Raw genomic sequence first — 20,007 nt, forward strand, 5'->3', positions numbered from 1 at the left:
AACACATTCGTTCACGGATTTGACCTAGTATCTTCTATTATCTCACAGGCAACAGCGGCTCGGATCGATCCCCGGGTCGTAATATTGTTTTTTATCGTACAGGAAATGGTTAGTTTCGCGTCACATATTCACGTGTTGTATCATTGCCACTGATTTTTCTTTTGTTTTTTCTTCTTATTTTGGCTAGGCTGCACAACGACGAACGAGCATCAACGCCGACATTTTTTACATTCATATTGAGACTTGCTACAAAGTATCAACGAGGTTCCCACGCAACTTGGATTGAGGTCGTTCAGAGACATGAAGATTTCCTTTGCGGCTACAATTTATCGTTTCCTTTTGACAAAACTAAAAAGAATTACTAACTATGCCGATATAGTCAAACACAAGAATGCGGAAATGTGCATTTTTATCGCATATATATCAATTAGGCCCGGAACGCAGTCACGGCAAAACTAGTCCGAGCAATTACATGACAAAATGTACTCATTTCGCATACAAAATTGTATGTGAACGTCATTTTGTTGTGCTTTGTGCCAAATTTGATTGTGGATCACTATAAAAATAAACTTCCATGCCACGAGCCGAAAATAAAACATTACTAACCAGCTCGGCAGCAGCGAATCTTTTTCGCTCATTTATTCAGAATTCTGTTATTTAGAAAAACACTGAATACTACGTCCACGTCCTCGACACCAGTCATGTGGAAGGCTTCAGTAATTCCTTTTATTTCATGTTTTTCATGACACGCGCATCGCATTTCATTATAAGCGATTCTCCATTGAAATGACCATGTCGATCGATTAAACACCAGCGTGTGGATTTTTCCCGATGAGCGCAGTGGGCGAAGGTTGTTACAGGAAAATGTGGGGGGACGGCTTATGAATGTTGTTTATCGTTGATAAGTTTTTATCACCGTATGTGTTTTCAGCCACAGACTTAAATTATGTCTGGTTTTGACAACCTCATGCCCCACGTGAAAGAAGCTCGTCTGTGTTTTCTTTCCTGTATTCATTCCTTCTGTGATATATACAACGCACTAGTGGTGTTTATTTCATCTTGTATGCAAATTTTGCATTTTTGAAAACGATGTGGGTGGAGCTTACAGTGCCGGAAAATTCAATACTTGGCAAAGTAAATGATCAAGTTTTCGAATTCACTATTTTTATTTAAGTCTTCTCTGAACATCCATGACGCCACTCACGTTTGAAAAAAAAAAAAATGCAATGAATTACTGTTTCTCGTGTTCTTGTGGAGCTTTTAGTTAACGTTGTTTCTGTTGGTGAGAGAGACTTCATTTGAATAATAGACTCCGCCTGCGCCTGTTTATATACCATGTCCATCTTTAAGTTAACCGGTTTATTGTGGTACGATCCATTCGGCAGGCGCATCAATGTTTATCAATTGTATTGTTCAGAAGAATGTTAACACCATGAAAACATATAGACTTATATTCATGCAATCTTTGAAATAAATTATTAAATTTAATTACAAAATTACAAATATAATAATGAACAAATGTTCAAAGTCGCAGACACCTTTGTGTCGTAAAATTTCAGATAACAGGAAACGACTTGTTTCCGGGATAGTCTAGCCGCATACGCGCAGCAGTTTGTATGCAAACAACCGCACATACAGCTTCAACTGGCCTCATTATATAATTGAATAATAATTAGCTGGTTTATTGTGGTATTATTATCAATTGTAATGTTGAATTTAGAATACCAAAAACAATTCTCAGATAAACTTTAATTGTACAAATGTAAGGCATGCAATTGACTATTTTCATGAGTTGTTTTAACGTTTTGTTGAAGAACATTTTAATCCTAAAAGTGTTTGTTACAAAATGTGCACATCACCAACTGCATGTGCCATTGTTAGTCAAACTGGGTGTGAACAACAAACATGTCAAGTTTTGAGATTTTGATTATTTTCTGTTGCCAATTTTGTTTGAATGACCCTATTGGTCAGAAGTGCCACTTTGGAAACAACCATTTGAAATTTATAGTCAACGTACTATTTTCTATATTGAGCCCAACCGGAGTGACATCACAATATTTACCGTACGCCAATTTAAACTAATTACATAATAATCAGCGTATTACTAGTTCAAGGTAATTTATGTATATATGAAGTGAATCTCCTATGCAAATATGTCAAAAAATATTTAACATCAAAGAGTCTTGATTTTGTACGTAAATTTGATTTTAATTGTCATCAATAAAGTCAGATGAGGTTTCATCGTGTGTAAAAATCGCACAATAAGCTTCATATTTCATTCAACGCATAATTTGAATCTATATCCAAATATTATTGAAATTTCAAGGGTAAAAAGTGAAAAAAAATATGCATCTTATTTTTAATATATACAAAATAGATACGTTGAAATACATTTGATTAGGCAATACATATATATTATAAATTAGTTTTACAATAAATGCATTCTTATTACAAATGACTAAATTCGCATATCGCATACAACAAAAATAAAAGATGTGTTCAACAGGTCTCCATGCATTTTCAACGTGCGTGAATTGGTCAAATGACGTTTCAACCATCTTATATATGTGCCATCGATCACCAGGAAGTTCGACGAGTTATTAAGAAACAATTACACTACAGAGTTTAAAGCATTTCACTACAAACTGGTAGTCTGACAGTGTGGATCAAATAATATAGCAGTTACATCAATATATCAAACTCTGACTGTGCACTGAATTCAGCAGCAATCTATTCCAGCATTTATGTAAACTGTATGCAATTAAAAAAAGAAAAAAATCACTGTAACATGTGATTTATCTCTATATCACTTCACAACATGATGGGTACTGACGCTTACGTTGTATTTTAGATTGGAAGATTATATAGATCATTTTACATTGCCCACCTTGCCACTGTCATCAATATACAAAGTTAATGGACCAACAATTCAGAATCAGAAAACCATTTGAAATTCTTTTACCTGGTCACATACAACACAAGTCTACACTCAATGTTGATTATTAATACACATATTTGTCAGTTTTTCTACAACCATATCAGCAAATGTTTGGGCCTGTTTGCTTGATAAGCAACTGACCACAACAGTCGACCATGAATTGTCACAACAAAATTATTGAACACGCTCCCCATTTTATCAGCAGATGTCACCCTGTAACAGTGGGTTATTTCAAATGCATGTTTTTTTTTCTTTTGTCAAGTACTGTAGGTTTCCTAAATTAGAAAGCACAACTGTAATCACAGCCAGGGTAACAGTGTTTTTGAGCTTGCATACTATCTTCAGCAAACTGCTTAAAATTGAGTGCAAAACCATATATCATTTTGACAAACTGTATGTTGACGACATTCTCTACTTATGATTGCACGAGTTCTTTTGGTAAGACTTGATACAAAACTGCCAAAAGTACTAGAATCAGCAATCGAACACGACTCCTTTGTGTTCACAACGTACATGGCAATGTATGTGCCCAATATAACTTTAGGATCAATTCTAGGCATGCACAAGTGTAAGTTGCACATTAGCAGAAATTCCAAATTTTAAGTTAATATCTCCGTTATTTTCCATATCGTGATGTTTCAAGTTTAGATTAACTCAATTTGATGAACTGCATGATTTATTATCTTCTCCAAAACAAACCGATCTTTATAAGGGCTAGAATACTTGAACATTATCTTTGTTGTAACAATAAAATGACTCAATAAATGCCACCTTCGTATATCAGTAATCCCATTTTCCATGGATGGATACAATAGGAGGCTTTCATGAACTATGGAATTTAGTTGATCAAGAAGTTCATCTACAAATCTCAATATGGTATTTTAATCTATGATTGCATTATGAAATGTCATGAATAGAATACTTTTATAGGTAGCAATCCAACAAGACATAAATGTCACAGTCCCCGTTATTTAATTATAAAATACTCATGTTAAAATAATACATGGAACATCTGCAAACAATTGAATTAATATGTACTCTATGTGGGTGCAACCCATCATAAAGTGATTTCCTCTAATCTGATAACTGAAAACTTTCATTGACCCGGGTCCAAAATCTCAAAGTGCAACCAATATCCGAGTAAACCGTGATGTACCTTTAATAACAACTTGACTTCTTTGTTAATTCAGGTCTTTGTATATTACCAGGACCTGGGTTTGTTTCATTATCACCACTATAATTCCCATCAAAATGTAGCCCTGGCACCCCTTAAAATTTTCCACTGAGATTGGTAATGGTACGACCCATCTGTCACTGATTCAGATCAAGGTCATGACCAGGTCATGATATCACTGAAAACAATAGCATTACAATCTGAGCTAATTATTTATTCTGAGCATGCATAAAGAAAAATGATAAAATTATAGAAAATCAAAAGGATATCCACTGTGAAAAGTTAAACCAAATGTTAAATGATTTCCTAAATGAAAGGTACCTAAGCTGAATGAAAAGTCGAAAGCACATTGCGAGGGTTTGTTCTCTAGAGGGGAAATCCACACAATCTTAAATACACTGCCAAAAAAGAAAAGTCCGGGTAACGATGGTCTGACATTTCTATAAAACCTGCTGGTCTTCTGTGGGACAATTGGTGGTTGATTCACTCAATTTTGCGTTTGAAAAAAGACAATTCTCACTTTCGCAACGACAGGGAAAAATAACCAGGAAGGGACCATCTGCTCCTTAAAAATTGGAGCCCAATAACTTTATTAAATGTAGACATGAAATTAGCTTCTAAGTGTTTAGCTAAGCGAATTGAAAAAAATATTACCGGAAATAATAGGCCCAACACAAGTTGCGTTTGTAAAAAAAACACAGCAAACTAGGTGATTACATCCGGCTAATTGACGAAACTTATGATTATACACAGGGGCAGAATTTGCCAGCCATATTAATGGCAGTGGACTTCGAAAAAAAACCTTTGACATGGTTAACTGGAGTTTTTTACTTAAAGTCTTGCACAATTTTGGCTTTAGAGAAAGTTATATAAAATGGATAAAAACAGTGTACACTATATTTGAAAGTAGCATAATAAATATTGGGTACGGCACAGATTACTTCACAGTCTAAAGATATGCACAGCAGGGGGGGGGGACTCACTGTCACAAGCCCTCTTTTGGTACTGGAAACCCTGCTCATCAGTATACGGGGTAACAGAAATATTGCTGGCATCACCATAGCAGGAAAGGAGGTCAAAGAATCTGCGTTCGCGGATGACATGACGCGTTTTCTATCCAATAGTGAATCAGTTGACAATTTAATGAAGGTGTTGAAAAAGTTCCATGAATGTAGTGGGTTAAAAATTAACAGGTATAAAACTGAGGCAGTCTGGTTGGGAAAATGGAAAAAAAATTAGGAAAAGTTTGGGGTCAAATGGCCCATCTCGCCTATCAAAATTGTGGGAGTACATTTTTCGTATGACAAAGAAGAAATGCAAAAGATAAACATTGAAAAAACATTAAATGATTTGAGGGAAGTTTCAAATCAGTGGAAAGGCAGAAAACTATTTGAAAAAACTCAAAACGTTTGGATTATACTATTTTACTTATATACTGGCAAATAGTGTCTTAAAATAGGTGCACAAAATAGTATATAATTTTATAAGGAGTTGATCGTATTGCAAGGAAAGCCATGATAGGCTGGGTGGGCAAAGGGGGTATAGGAATGGTAGACTTGTATGTAACAAAGAAAATACAAAGAATAATTTGGTTAAAACATACAATAAGCAAGGAGACAGATCATCCCTGGAAATATTTTGTGAAAGAAAAATTAAACAAACTAACAAACGTGACCTGCGTTTTATACACCCATAACCTTATAAATACACGCCCACCGACGTACTTAGAAGTCATGCTCCTATAATAGTTGGATTATCATTGTATCGACTGGTTTTATTGTATTTTTCAAATGTTGTAGTATAGGCAATAACAATGCGTTTGTTCTACCTTTTTAATTAGTTCTGTAACGATGGTCCAACATATGGTCAAAATTATTTAAATGTAAACGTTTTTGTATTACTTTATTTCCTAATTATCAATAACAGCAGATATATCAATTAACACAATTAGTTCACTATTTTTTTAAAAAAAAAACATGAAACAGTTATATTTGCATCATTACATACCAGTAAAAAACGACGAAGCAGATTTTCTATTTTAAACATTAGGATATTTATAACTGTTCTACAAATTTCTGATAAACGTTTTATGTTTTCAATTCAGCTTTTTTTTGCTGTAGGATATTTATTTTCAAAATGTGAATGAGTTTTTAATGGCCAGCCACTTTGTCGCACACAATTGAAATTAAAGAGGATTTGAATCAGATATGTTGGAATATACTAAACATTTACCTGGTCGTTATATATCAAAACTCTGTACTCTAGAATCTCGCAGCCACATACACTTTTATTTTGAATATGTCTTGTCGTTTCCGGGGTATCTGTCTATATCAATTGTAATGTTGAATTCAGAATCACAAAACTATATAGACTTATTGTGAAATATAAGTATAGGGTAATTACGAACATAAATACACACCAACATGTAATTGTGCACGCATGATTCGAACTCACATGCACGCAAAGCGTGTTGCCACTGTAATCTGACGTTTACCTTGTTACGAACGGAAATACGAGATAGTCTCCCGCGAACCTGGCCGCCAATATCTCGCACTCCAGAACGCAACACTAAAGGTCAAACAAAGGCACACAGTCAGGATATGTCCAATAATACTAATTTAATAATACAATAAGCATAAACCAGTAACAGGAGTGATATAAATCACAACCGGTCAACAATATACATCACAATAAATATAACATTAATGATAATAGCCCAGCTCAGAATTGCCTACCCTACCTAAGTGCAGAACTCGTACTGCGCAGCTTCAGCGATAGTACAGTTAATCACAGCAACGTCGACGGCGATATCAGTTCTACAGCTCCAAACTACGAGGTCTCGGGGAATGCAAATTACACGACACTGACCGTAATGTTACACGAATTCCATACCGTCTGTGCAGAGAAAAGACCAAGCTCAGCAAACCACGCTTTCTGGCGCAACACAGGTCTTTGGATAAAGTTGGTTTTACAGCGCAGAACCACAGCAGGCTGTTTTGCATCTATCAGTCCCATATGCCGAATTGGTCAGGCATTATCTTGAGACATACGTTGGCACTGCACCGGAGCTGAGCTGAGCTGAACTGCACTGCACTGCACTGCACTGGTCGGGAGCTGGGTGACAACTGACTGAACTCGTGTTCACGTTCGTCTTGCACAAGCATGAACAAAAGAATATTAATTAGCAATGACAATACATGCTGTCTATTCTAATTCCGCAGCTGGGCAAGCCTCACTAGCTAACTGGGCATTATCAAAATACATTTGTTTTACAGCAAAAATAGAATATCATAACAACCTTAGTACGCTACAATCATTAAAATACAATAAATATTAATTTAAATTAATTTATTAATATTATTCAGGTTGCCACTTTGAAAACTACCATTATAAATGCATAGTTTCTACTTTGTATATCGAGTCAGCCCAACATCACAATAATAATGTACATGAATTTAAAATAATTACATAATGATCAGTGTATTACTAGTTTCAGGTAATCAAGTGAATCTCATATAAAAATGTTATATGCATAGTTTCGATGTTAGAAATAATAAACACAGGAACGTGATTAGGTCTGTTTGATTCGAGATGATTGTCTTGAGTTGACGCATACTAGTATGCTAAAGCTCATATCATCAATAAAATCAGATGAGGATTCACTATGTGCCGCAAAGTAAGCTTTATGTTTCATTCAACACCTAATTAATAATATTAGTTATAAGTCAACAAATTGGCTGATTTCGCAAGTAAAACCCCGTGTGCAGCTGCCACTGATTTTCATGATGTTTGCCTTAAATTATTTATATGTTTGGTATTTTGTTATGCATATCCCACGATAATAGGTTTTCCTGCTATATTATCATCGCAATACTACATTATCACACATTTCGTGCATAAATAAAATTAAACATGGACAAAATAATTCCATTTTGAAAAAATAAAGCGATTTTAAGAAGATAACAAATGATAAAAATGACATTGAAAAAACACATCATGCTAAAAAAGCACTTTAACAATTGCACTGTGATAACATTCCTTATTCGATTTGATACCGACTAATACAGATTTTCACTAAGATAACAATTGGGTAGAGATGAACTTGTGCTTTAAATGATGTCTCACAAAAATTACACGTGTATGCATGTTTATGGTATCAATAATTGAAGATTCCATTCTAATGCGAATCGTGAAGTGATGGGTATTTATAAATGCCATAGTATTTGAACAACGATTGTTGAAACTAATTAGAATTGAGTTTCTGTTGATTAATATGAGATATAATACAGGAATATTTACTAATTTTCAAAATCATCTTTACACTACTAAGTTTAGAGCAATTTATTACAAACTGTTGTTCTAGTATTCAAATAATATACCAATCACATCAACAAATCAGTCAAACTCTGACTGTGCATTGAATTCAGCTGCAATCTAATCCAGCATTTATGTATATCCACTACAAATTCTTAAATAACTTGTGTGCAATTAAAAAAACACAGAAAAAGCGTTTAGAACATAAACATAGAACATATAAAATATGGTTGCTGTTGTATTGCCTTGAATGCATTTTATCCCACGAACCAACACAGCGATATTTAATTTATTTACTATAATCCACCAATAACATGCCCAAATGGAATTCAAAATTCATTCAAATATGAACAATTAGATCTACGTGACTCTATAATTTACACAATCTGGAAACTACATATTATATATATAATGTGGTTGATTTCCTGATGAACCCTGTAATATGAATAATAAATAATTAAATATATGCGTTGTTTTATCACACAGCACATGCATACGATTATCAATGTCACTGTGCATAAATCAGTGTATTTATATTTTTTCAGTGTGAACATTTAATTTTTAAATAAGGAACAAATCAGAAAGTAAAGCATGTTCATGCTCCACTATTTTATTTTGTTTATGTTTGAAGACAGATTTAAATTATCCCACTAATTTCTTGCCATCCTATATTGTAGTCATTCATGGTTTTTGGTTTGGTTTCCTTGACTTGCCATTCACAGAAAGCTTTGCTTTGAGTGTTATTTCCTTAACATTGGCACACATTTATAGACCAAAATAGATTGACACGCATATTCCGTGTACCACTGTAGGTAACAGTTTAACACTAGTCTACATACACATCAATGTTGATTATTAATACACATATTTGTTAGTATTTCAACAACCATATCACCAAATGTCTTGGCTTGTTCTTCCGATACTACATCTGTTTCATATGCAACTGTCCAACATAGTCGACCATGAATTGTTGCAACATAATTGGAAAACACGTTTCCTTTATCAGAGGATGTAGCTCTATAACTATGAGTTATCTCAAATGCACGTGGTTTTTCCTTTGTCAAGTACTGGAGGTTTCCTAAATTTGAGAGAACAGTTGCAGCATCAAAACTATCTGCAGGCAACTGCTTAACACTGATACCCAGATCATATATCATGCTGGCAAACTGTAAAATACGTTGTCCATCTTTTCTTCTTATCATTGCATGAGTTGTTTTGGTAAGACTTGATGCAAAACTACCAAACGAACTAGAATCATCAATCGAACATGATACATCTGTGTTCATAAAATCCATGAATGTGTATATGCCCAACATATCTTTAGCGTCAACATGAGGCATGCACATGTTTCGCACATTAGAAGGGAATCCAATTTTCAAGTTCATATCTTTTCCTGATTTCCCACCATTAATTATTCGAGCCATCGCAATTAGGGCAGCAGCTAGAAGAACACCATTGACGGTAGCGCCATGTGTTGTTGAATATGTTTTTATAAGTGTTGTCTCCAGTTTGGAAAACTCAATTGGAATTATTTTCGTTGCTGGATGAACATCAGGATTTCTTATTATCTCCAAACCAAATCGATCTATATAAGGATTGGAGGATTTGAAAACACTCTTTTTTCCCATATCAATTAAGTGACATAATATATGCCACCATCGCATATCAGGAATCTCAATGGTATCTTCCATGGATGGATACAATGGAAGGCTTTCAGGAATGTAATATTTGCCATCAACTACGGAATTAAGTCCGTCAAGAAGTTCATCCACAAATCGCATTGCAGTATTTCCATCTATAATTGAATGATGAAATGTCAGGATCAAAATACTTGTATGTACACCATCTGTCGTAGTTGCACTTACGTGATTATTCAGGAGTCGCATTCGCCAGAGTGGGCCTTTCTGAGCATTAAATGGCATGCTCATCTCGTCAGAATGGACTTCAATCCAATCATCTGCAGTTATAGTCTTTACATCAATAATCTCTTTTTCAACTGGTTGAAAGAATTTTTGCACAAAACCGTTGGAGTCAATAACATCAACTATTCGCATACGTAAGAGTGGATGTCTTTTTCTTATCATAATTGCTGCCTTTCTTAACATATCTTCAGTAAGCTGAATATTTGACTCTATGAAAATAGCATTCGATACAATACATATACCTAGATCATGGAGGTCAGAATACAACATTTCGTTGTCACTCAATTTTCTACCACCACTCACAATGGGAACACGGCCTTCTGTTCGTTTTCTCATTCTTCTTACCCATTTATAAGCTGATAGAAGAAATATCATCAGAAGCGATGTTATTGGAAGTATGTAATCCATGATTAATAACCTAAAAAGTATAATACAAACGAAAACGTATTGAGAAACAAATCACAATTTTAGCAAGACGAAACACACATACCGTTATTTATCACATGATTACTATGCTTTATATCAATATCTGACCAGGTACACTAAATAATATTTACATCATCATCATTATTCGAAATTTACAAAGAGGATGATACTATTGCAGTGATGCAAGAATAACTGCTCGTAAACATATCGATGTTTTGTTAAATTTGTTTTGATGCTTGTGTATTGTAAGCCAGGGCTTAGAAAAACCGTATAATGTATACCAGATAGGTGATATATTGCTGTAAATGTACGAAACAATATTCTGTATTTACTTGAATAGTCTGGTTGATTTTATCTAACCACTATGGTCGTCACGTATTGTCCCATAGAGTAACAATTTGTATATCACGTTGTTAATGTTTTCACTTTGGTTGGTTTGTTTTCGTTGATTCTCCAACGTTGTTCTAATAAAATATGGGGGCAACATTTGTTCAAAATAATGTTAGCATTCACCTGATTTTTTATGTAATATTACTAACACTTGTAGATGTATCTAAATTCGACACAAGCAGTTTTAAAAACATCAACATTAATATTTATGCCATCACATACCAGTAACAAACGCCTGAGCAAATGTTCTATTTTAAGCATTAGGATGCTAAAAACAGTTCTCATTGTTTTTGATATGATATGATTTTTGCAGCAGGACATTTATTTTCAAACTGTATCTCTGGTCAAGCCATTCACATTTAAATGAAAAAGGTTTCAGATCTGGTGTGTGGGCCATATTAAAACAATAAACATAATCGTTATTATTTGTAGAACAAACCTGTGTGATCTAGGATCTAACACTCGCATACACCTTTGTTTTAAATATTTGGTCGTTTCCGATTATCTGGACATTTATTTTCAAAATGTATCTTTGATGTTGTTAATGGTCAAGCCATACACATTTAAATGATAGACCTTTCAGATCTGGTATGTGTACCATATTAAAACAATTGACATAATCATGATAGAACAAACCTGAGTGCTCTAGGATCTGACAGTCACATACACCTTTGTTTTAAATATTTGGTCGTTTCCGATTATCTGGAATGATTTGTCTCCCGAATAGTGTAACCCAATATGTGCAGCTCTTTGCTTCAACACAACCTTTCACATACGACTCCAACTGGGTTCATGAATATATAATTGCATGTGGGAGACTAAATAGCTAGTCTATTTTAAAGACCAACATTTACGTCACATGGGATGGGCGGAGCTTAGTATTCTGATTTGACTGATTATTCAATAACAGCAGCTGTCAATTCTGGTGACGAAGTTTATTGGAATCTGAATTCAAGCCTGGTGTACTAGTTTGCAATGTTCATTCTAAAGTGACGTGGTCATTGCTGAACTGTTCAATAAATATATTCACAGACATAAATTACGTAGAGAAAATCTCTGATCTCTGAACGATCGGTTGTTTTCCATGGTTTTATTTAAGATTACTTTCTACATCAGACAACTAAGAGAACTGTAATAATTGTCAGGAGGTAACAGTTATATTTAAGTTGATTGTCCTTGCATCGTCTAATGCACGCAGTATATTCCGGGTCGACAAGTGTGAATCTTCAGACCCAGGTGAAAGGAAACACATTCGTTCACGGGAGTAGTTTAGGCTGCACTATAGGTACGACCATGAGGGCGCTGTTCATACTCAAAGTATACAAATGTATGTATGCGAATGAGTACATTTTGTCATAAAATTGCTCGTCCAAGTTTTACCGTGACTGCGTTCCGGGCCCAATTCTTGTGTTTGACTAGACTGGCATAGAAACTAACCATTTCCCGTACGATAAAAAAACAATATTGAAACGCGGGGAAAAATCCAAGCCGCTGTTGCCTGTGAGATGGAAGGTAATAGGTTAAACCCGTAAGTAGTTTAGGCTGCACTATAGGTACGACCATGAGGGCGCTGTTCATACTCGGATGCGATGACGTCATACGGGGATGGATGACGTCACAATGGGAGGCCGTGCATAGATGAGCATAAATAATGACGTCACAATGGGAATTCGTGCATAAATTAGCATAAATGAAGACCATGGCCGTAAAGGGGATAATTTGAATGAGGATGACGTCACAATGGGGTATTGTGAATACATTTGCATACATAAAATTTTTTTTTTTTTTTAATTATTTTTTAATTGGATTTTTTAATTATTTTTTAATTGGACAGGCGTGGACGAAAGATTTTTCAGAATGTGTCATAGAGGGCGCTCTCTCACACACACACACACACTAATAAATACACGGCATTTTGAAAACTAACGGAGTTTATTGCACAAAAGAAGTAAACAAGAATGAAATATTGACATGGAGTATACATTCATGGCGTGGTTGAGTATTTTTTTTTAACGCCACGAAAAAAAAACATTCGATCAGAGTAAGGAAAATAGTTGCATAGCGTATAAATGTTTAGCATGATTAAATATTTCTTAACACCTCGAAAAATACGTAAATACATGTAAATGTGCGGCGTGGTTAAATTCATTTTTCACGTCACGAGAAATACGAGTACATAAACGATTCGATTAAATACACGGAAGAGTGAAAAGTCAATAATTATACAGTAAACAGTGAACAATAAAAATAATTCATTCTATATATACATGTGTTGTTCATCGTTTATATTTTCTTACCTCATATTTGCTTTGTTTTGTTTGAGTAAATTATTTTTAACGACACGAAAAAATACGAGTACATAAATGATTCGATTAAAAACACAGAAAAGGGAAACATCAATAATAGTAAACAGTGAACAATAAATAATAATTCATTCTATATATACATGTTCATTTTTACATTTCTTACATCCTTTCAATGAGTCAAGCAGTCTGTACATTTCTTTTTATTCCATCGCTCCAATCAGAATTGCTCATCTGTCGTAGAAGAAAAAAAGAGAGAGAGAATAATATTAAAACTGCGGTCATAAACCCCGCTAAAATGCAAAGTATGCAAAATCGGTTGATCGACGTACAGTTTGTTTTTTTCAAAAATGGTGGACTACGCTACGATGAGTTAAAATATATAATTACCTGATCGTTTCACAGAATAACTTTTGACATACATAATCATCACACGGAATGAGTTTACGGTGTAACGTAGCGATTTTTGTTTTTCCCTTGGCGAAGAAGATATGTCCTCGCCTTCTTGCTGAAGATTCAAAGGCGGTAGACCAAGTTTGACCTTCTGTGAAAGGTCATCTCATGGATATCTACACAACGAGTCATACATGACGTATTGGCTACACATTGCTTGAAATCAAAGTATTTGATGATTGTAGATCCACGTACGAAAAATCTCTTAAATTCTGTGACATGACTACCGTACGAGTCAAAATAGTTTTCGTGGTAAGGGTATTTCAGACAGAAAGTGGCCCAATGCGTTCCACCCGCGAATATCAACGGTGTTTGATACGAGCGATGTGTATTATTCAGAAGCACTGTCCGTGAATGCCAGTTTGAACTCAATCACAAGATTAAGTGTGAGCGCATAGGATTATTTATAACTCGCTCGTCATAAGTGTTCCTAATGTGAAATAGACCTCCCACGTAGATGATAAACAACAGATGTTGGTGTATTTGTATATTTATGTTATCTAAAACATGAACACTCGCAAATAGCCTGAGGGATAGGGTTTCAAGTTGAAAGCATTACCCCTATACGTGAATTTCGACCTGTGTGTATGGGATAATGATAACAGGACTGGAAACACGGGGTCAACTTGATTCGGTCAACGTGAATCAGTATGGTTCTTGTCCATCACCAATTCACTTTTCTGAAAAGGCACCCCCCCCAGAGTGTAATGGCATTCCACAGCGACCATGAAGTGCTACAATTGATTTACTCATTACAGTAGCGTTAATTTGGATTAGCGTTAATTTGGATTAGCGCTTCCTTCTCATCACTTTTCTCATCACAGTGACGTCTTGCGTAGTTATATAGTATCTTCACATACGCGCTAAAGATTTCTGACCTGACACCATTCAGTTACTCTGATCGTTTTTGTATCATTATTGAAGGTTTATTTTACAACGACTGGAAAACCGACTGAAAATCAAGACTATTCAGTTCATTCTCTCTTCACTAATGAAATGGCAGTACTATCGTTCGTCGTTTTTTTAAACATGATTTCGAATATCCACGATTCGAAATTCTAGAAGAGGCAAGAACGAACGTTACATTTGAATGGTCAAATGACAAGGGGCTGACCCCGCTTGAATGCGCAACAGAATGTATTAAATACAACCATATTCAATATTTCGCTTTCTTAGTGTTGACCCATTTAAACGACAGAACCCGTCTCGAAACACTGAAAGCCATAGCGGATGGTTCAAAAAACGAATTTCTCTTCCAATGGCTCGAAACCAAATTAAATGAAGCACTATGATTCTTCACAAATTACGATGACATCCTTCACAGCCTGGCAAAAGAAATCACTCAACTAACCTCACCACCAGATTCGAATTTCCACGATCAACGATCAACGACGAAAAAAATTAAACATTGAGGTAACAGGCTTTGCTACAGAGAAACAATGGAAGTTACTAGCTCGCCAAATTGAATACTTTGAAACGGGACATCTAGCCGATCATCATCGAGACATCGACTCAGAGACTGTACGCCTCAGCAAAACAACCGATGTATGAATTCGTGGACTCAAATTCCAACAAGAACAATCCTGACATAATACTTAAACTACGCTCCTTGCGAGAAAATGTGGACATGAACACGACATTTCTACCCACAAGATGAAGGACATAATTTTAGTATATCTGTTAATTACTTTACGATTGGAAACTGTCGATAGAACACATTTTTATGAATGAATTGGTTTTCCGATTTGAAAATCATTGAGTAGGTATTCATGCATTAATTAATAATGTTCAGTCCATTGAATTTGTGTCTCACCCAAAAAAAAAATCCGAACAGCATTACTAGACATCTCCATATTATCCAAATTTCGAAATTATACATATTTTAATATTAAATTTACTATTTTTTTACCATCAAACTACTGAATCACTGTACATATAATATACTATACGTATACCATTGATAAATTCAGACTCCGCTTATAAATTATACTCGATTATATTTTTACCAATCATTACCCCGCCCATCATTCATGATTCGATTGACCACGTTCTGAATAATTCGTACACACAGATAAACGGATTTTTGCGATATACATGTACTTCTTGTTTTCACTCCAAAACTTACTGCTTATTTGATCCCACAATCAAAATCTGTTTTACTTGGGATTGACCAAGAGTGTATTTCCACGTTAAACTGATGTGACGACATGTCGGTCATCAACGATTTCATAAAGGGTGACTGTCGAAAAGTGGGACACCAATAATTTAAATAATTAGTTATACTGGAGAGAATGGATGACATTGTTTAATATTATAGAGATGGTGCGTAGTTCGTTCTTTGACGGTAAGCACGTACACATACCATACACGTTGTTTGCTAATTCGTGTTAAATAAAATGCGATAAGTTTTAATTATTGCCAAGATGTATAGGGAGCACTCGCTTATCCATTAGGCAGTTCCATTATACAATATACAATTATAATATACTGACCGTATTATTTACACTCTCGTAAACCACTGTTTAACGTTACTAAGACACCGGTCGACTAGAGAATGCGTGTGTGCACGTTACAATTCGTCGACACTTTCATTGATAATAGTATCATTTGCAATGTGGCGTAATATCAATCGACGATCCTCAGAATACTGTATGTATGCATGCAAGGTGTAGTTCGAATGATTAGATATTCCTTTTATTTTGCCATTTTGTCGATTCTTACATTATGAACAGTGTTGTCTTGCTCTCGAAATAAATACTTTTACACCGATGTTACCGATTGTAATTTTTATAGTGTGTACGTGAAAGAGATTCGACTTTGAAATAATAATTGAGGACACAACTATATAGTCTTCAAATCAGCTGGATGATGCGTGATATTGTTGTAATGGTGTCTGATCGCGTTTCATAACTCCTGTATTGAATAATGCCATGAATCAAAATGTCCTAACAACATGGGAAACATGGTAGGATAGTAACGAGGTCAGCAATCTATTTATAAGTAGCTTTTTTATCGGTGAGAAAAGATCTGCTTCTTGATTGCGATTATGTCTAATGTACCATAAAAACTCGATTAATTCGCGGTCTCTATTAATTCGCGCACCCATTTTATTTTCGAACGCTAATTTTTAAATGTATCCTTTTAATTCGCGGGCCAGAATAAAGTGGATAACTCAGAATATATTGCATGAAGACATTAAAAATATACATATAATTTATGTTATCAGTACTTGGTGTCACCGCAATCGCAGATGATCTCCATCATCACAGCCTTTCAGTTAGCAAGCAGTTTAGATTCGGTAAAGATTTGACGTGAAAAAAATCATTCCCCCCACGACACTACAGATGTTGGGGAAGATTATTACTTAGTCGATAAATATCCATCGGTCAGCACATCGATTACGAATTTCCGTGATGGAAAGCTTAGTACAGGGCTTTTTCGTCGCTGGTCCACAGGGTTGCATCTACCATGTGCCCGCCATTATTCTTTACGTCATTTAAGTGAACCGCCCTATGGTGCGTAAATTGACATTTTTGATTGGTCGGGCGATTGACCTCGTGTCACATTTTCATTATACAGGATTCGGTAAAAAAACACGGAGTTAAGCGGTCACGTACCTTCTATAAATCTAACCTTGCACACATAATCTTGTACTGATGTGTTTTTTGTTCTAGAAAGACGTTCCCTTTCATTTAACCCCCAGTTAACTCTTCGCGTCCATGGTATTTGTGAGAGTTAAAAGATTTTTCGAACAAATGACAAGTAACTATATTGATTTGCGTCAAGCTGGGTGGCCCGAATTTAAATATCAGTGCATGAACTCTGTATGTCATTGCCCAGTGCCGCACGTAATTCAAACGCGTGGTTATTAGAGTTCAGTCGAAATGTAGGGCTAATCTGCACTGGCTCGGAAGGTTGTAAATGATTAGCTAGTTTGAATTTGCATAACAATACTGACAATGAACGTGCATTCAACATCACAAGTTTTTTTGTTTTTTTAGCCAATCAGAATTCATCTTCCGAGCCAGTGCAGATCAGCCGGAAATGTACGTGAATAATGCGATCGAAGTGCGCTGCCCAGAGTTTATTATATTATAGTAAAATTTAATTTGATGTATGGTATGTTTATGTTTGCGTAATTATTGTGAATGCAACGCATTATCAAGTCGATGATATTGAAATATTCAAAGACCCCGGGTCAGTGCCCTAACAATAGTTAAAAAAAAACTAATTTTCATGAAAGCAATACATAACGAAGTACAGAGCCAGTACAATATTGTAAACAAATTTGCATAATTAGAAAAGCAGTGCACTAAGTAAACGACGTTCAAGTTGATATATTCAAGCCAGTACAGAGTTGCATACAAGTTGCGTAATTAAAGTACCTTCGGATATAATAACAATTTTACTAGTTTGACGCGAGGGGCACGAAAGAAAAAAAGGTTGCTAAGGTAACGCGCCAGTTGATGTCAGCATCGCCGCGCAACAAGTTTCGCAAAAAAGTACTTGAAGATTAATTGCGTCCCAAAATGATGTCGCTGATCACTCAGTTGTCGCAGCGTGTGTTGTGTCATGTCCATGATGCACCCCGTTTCGACTTTGGCTTGCTTTTCATCCTTAGTGATGCGACCTCTCACCAATGTATTAAAACACTTTGAATTTATACTTTGCATGATTATATTTGGTCAACGCGAAACATTATCTTTTTCTAAACATTTTCTGAGACCATTTTTATCAACGCAGGGTTATTTTTCCCGACAAGATGGGCTTCGTAATATCTGCCATAACATCGCCCGGGCGATGCCTAGAAAAATAAAAAAAAGAGAGTGCAGCCAGACGGCTACTTTGTAGCCACGTGTTCATTGTTTGTTTGTGTGCAGAGTGACCTTTGCCATTTCACTGTTTCAAGTGTAACATGGTGCGTGGTCATTGACGCAGTGCGTGTTCTCTGCCCGACTATACGCCATGAATGTCACTAGCCACGAGTCTCAGAGGCACTAAAAAACGTCCTGTAATCATGTTCATTGAAAAACAAAACAAATCACTAATAAATTTATGAAAACAGCTCCTTTTTGAATCGATCAAAAAGTACTCTTTTAATTCGCGCACCAAAAACCAATAATTTCCGTTTTGACGCTATTAATTCGTGCACTTGAAAAAATAATTATTTTTACTACCGCGAATTAATCGAGTTTTTACGGTAATGTATAATAATCTATCCCACCACGTACACAACTTGAAGCGGGCTTGTCAATTCAACTCACTGCGGCCGTACACAACATGGCTTGTCCCCATTCGAATGAGTGCGTGCGTGTGTTGCGTTAGCAACATTATCTGTCACCACTGAGCTTGTCAGATATTTACAAAGTACGATGGGATAACCGAGGTGGTAAACTGACCATGAAGTCAATATTCAACTACCTAATTTGCACAATAATAATAATTGAAATTGAAACGGTATTCATGCGTGGGATCTTGGTTGGAAATACAATGAAGTAAAAAAAAACGAGCAAAGTGTAACAATAATAAAATCACAAACATTTGAATGTAAAGCAAAAAGAAAATATGTGGTGGTTGGTTTAGGCATCTGTCATTTTAGGATTTTTTTTCTTGTTGTAACTTGAAACAAGTGTGAATGAATTTTTCTAGTTCAATGATTGTTTTGTCATTTTAAATTTTTAGTATACCTGTTAGGTGTTCATCTTCCGTCCTAAAGTTGATTTTATTGTATTTAATATTTTAATCATGATTTTTTCGGTACGACCATGAGGGCGCTGTTCATAGTTCGAATGCGATGGCGTCATACGGGGCGGGATGACGTAACAATGGGGAACCGTGCATAAATTAGCATAAATGAGCGACTAATCCCGTAAAGGGGTTAATTTGAATGAGGATGACGTCACAATGAGATATTGTGAATACATTTGCATACATAAAATAGATTTGAATACGAGGTCGTAACGACGTCATCGTGAATATATTTGCATAAATTACCATCATTTTTTTTTAATTATTTTTTTTTAATTATTTTTTAATTGGACGAGCATGGACGTCACGAAAGATTTTTCAGAATGTGTCATAGAGGGC

The 20,007-nt window shown here is 35.3% G+C and overlaps 1 protein-coding gene across 1 annotated transcript; it reads right to left on the bottom strand.

Moving 5' to 3' along the window:
* Window positions 1-9,153: 9,153 nt before the first annotated feature.
* On the bottom strand, window positions 9,154-11,934 carry LOC146734508 (uncharacterized). The gene is made up of 2 exons (XM_085507676.1): window positions 11,801-11,934; window positions 9,154-10,766 (listed from the first exon to the last, which is right to left on the bottom strand). Exon 2 carries the CDS (start codon window positions 10,754-10,756, stop codon window positions 9,269-9,271), a length of 1,488 nt encoding a protein of 495 aa, XP_085363802.1. The 5' UTR covers window positions 10,757-10,766; window positions 11,801-11,934; the 3' UTR covers window positions 9,154-9,268.
* Between the last annotated feature and the right edge of the window lie 8,073 nt (window positions 11,935-20,007).

The sequence above is a fragment of the Saccoglossus kowalevskii genome, chromosome 14 (genome assembly GCF_978046115.1).
Source record: "Saccoglossus kowalevskii chromosome 14, keSacKowa6.1, whole genome shotgun sequence".
NCBI classification, from domain to species: Eukaryota; Metazoa; Hemichordata; class Enteropneusta; family Harrimaniidae; genus Saccoglossus; species Saccoglossus kowalevskii.

Excerpts from the sequence above, each read along its gene's own strand:
- LOC146734508 (XM_085507676.1), bottom strand. The coding sequence starts at position 10,756 with ATGGATTACATACTTCCAATAACATCGCTTCTGATGATATTTCTTCTA.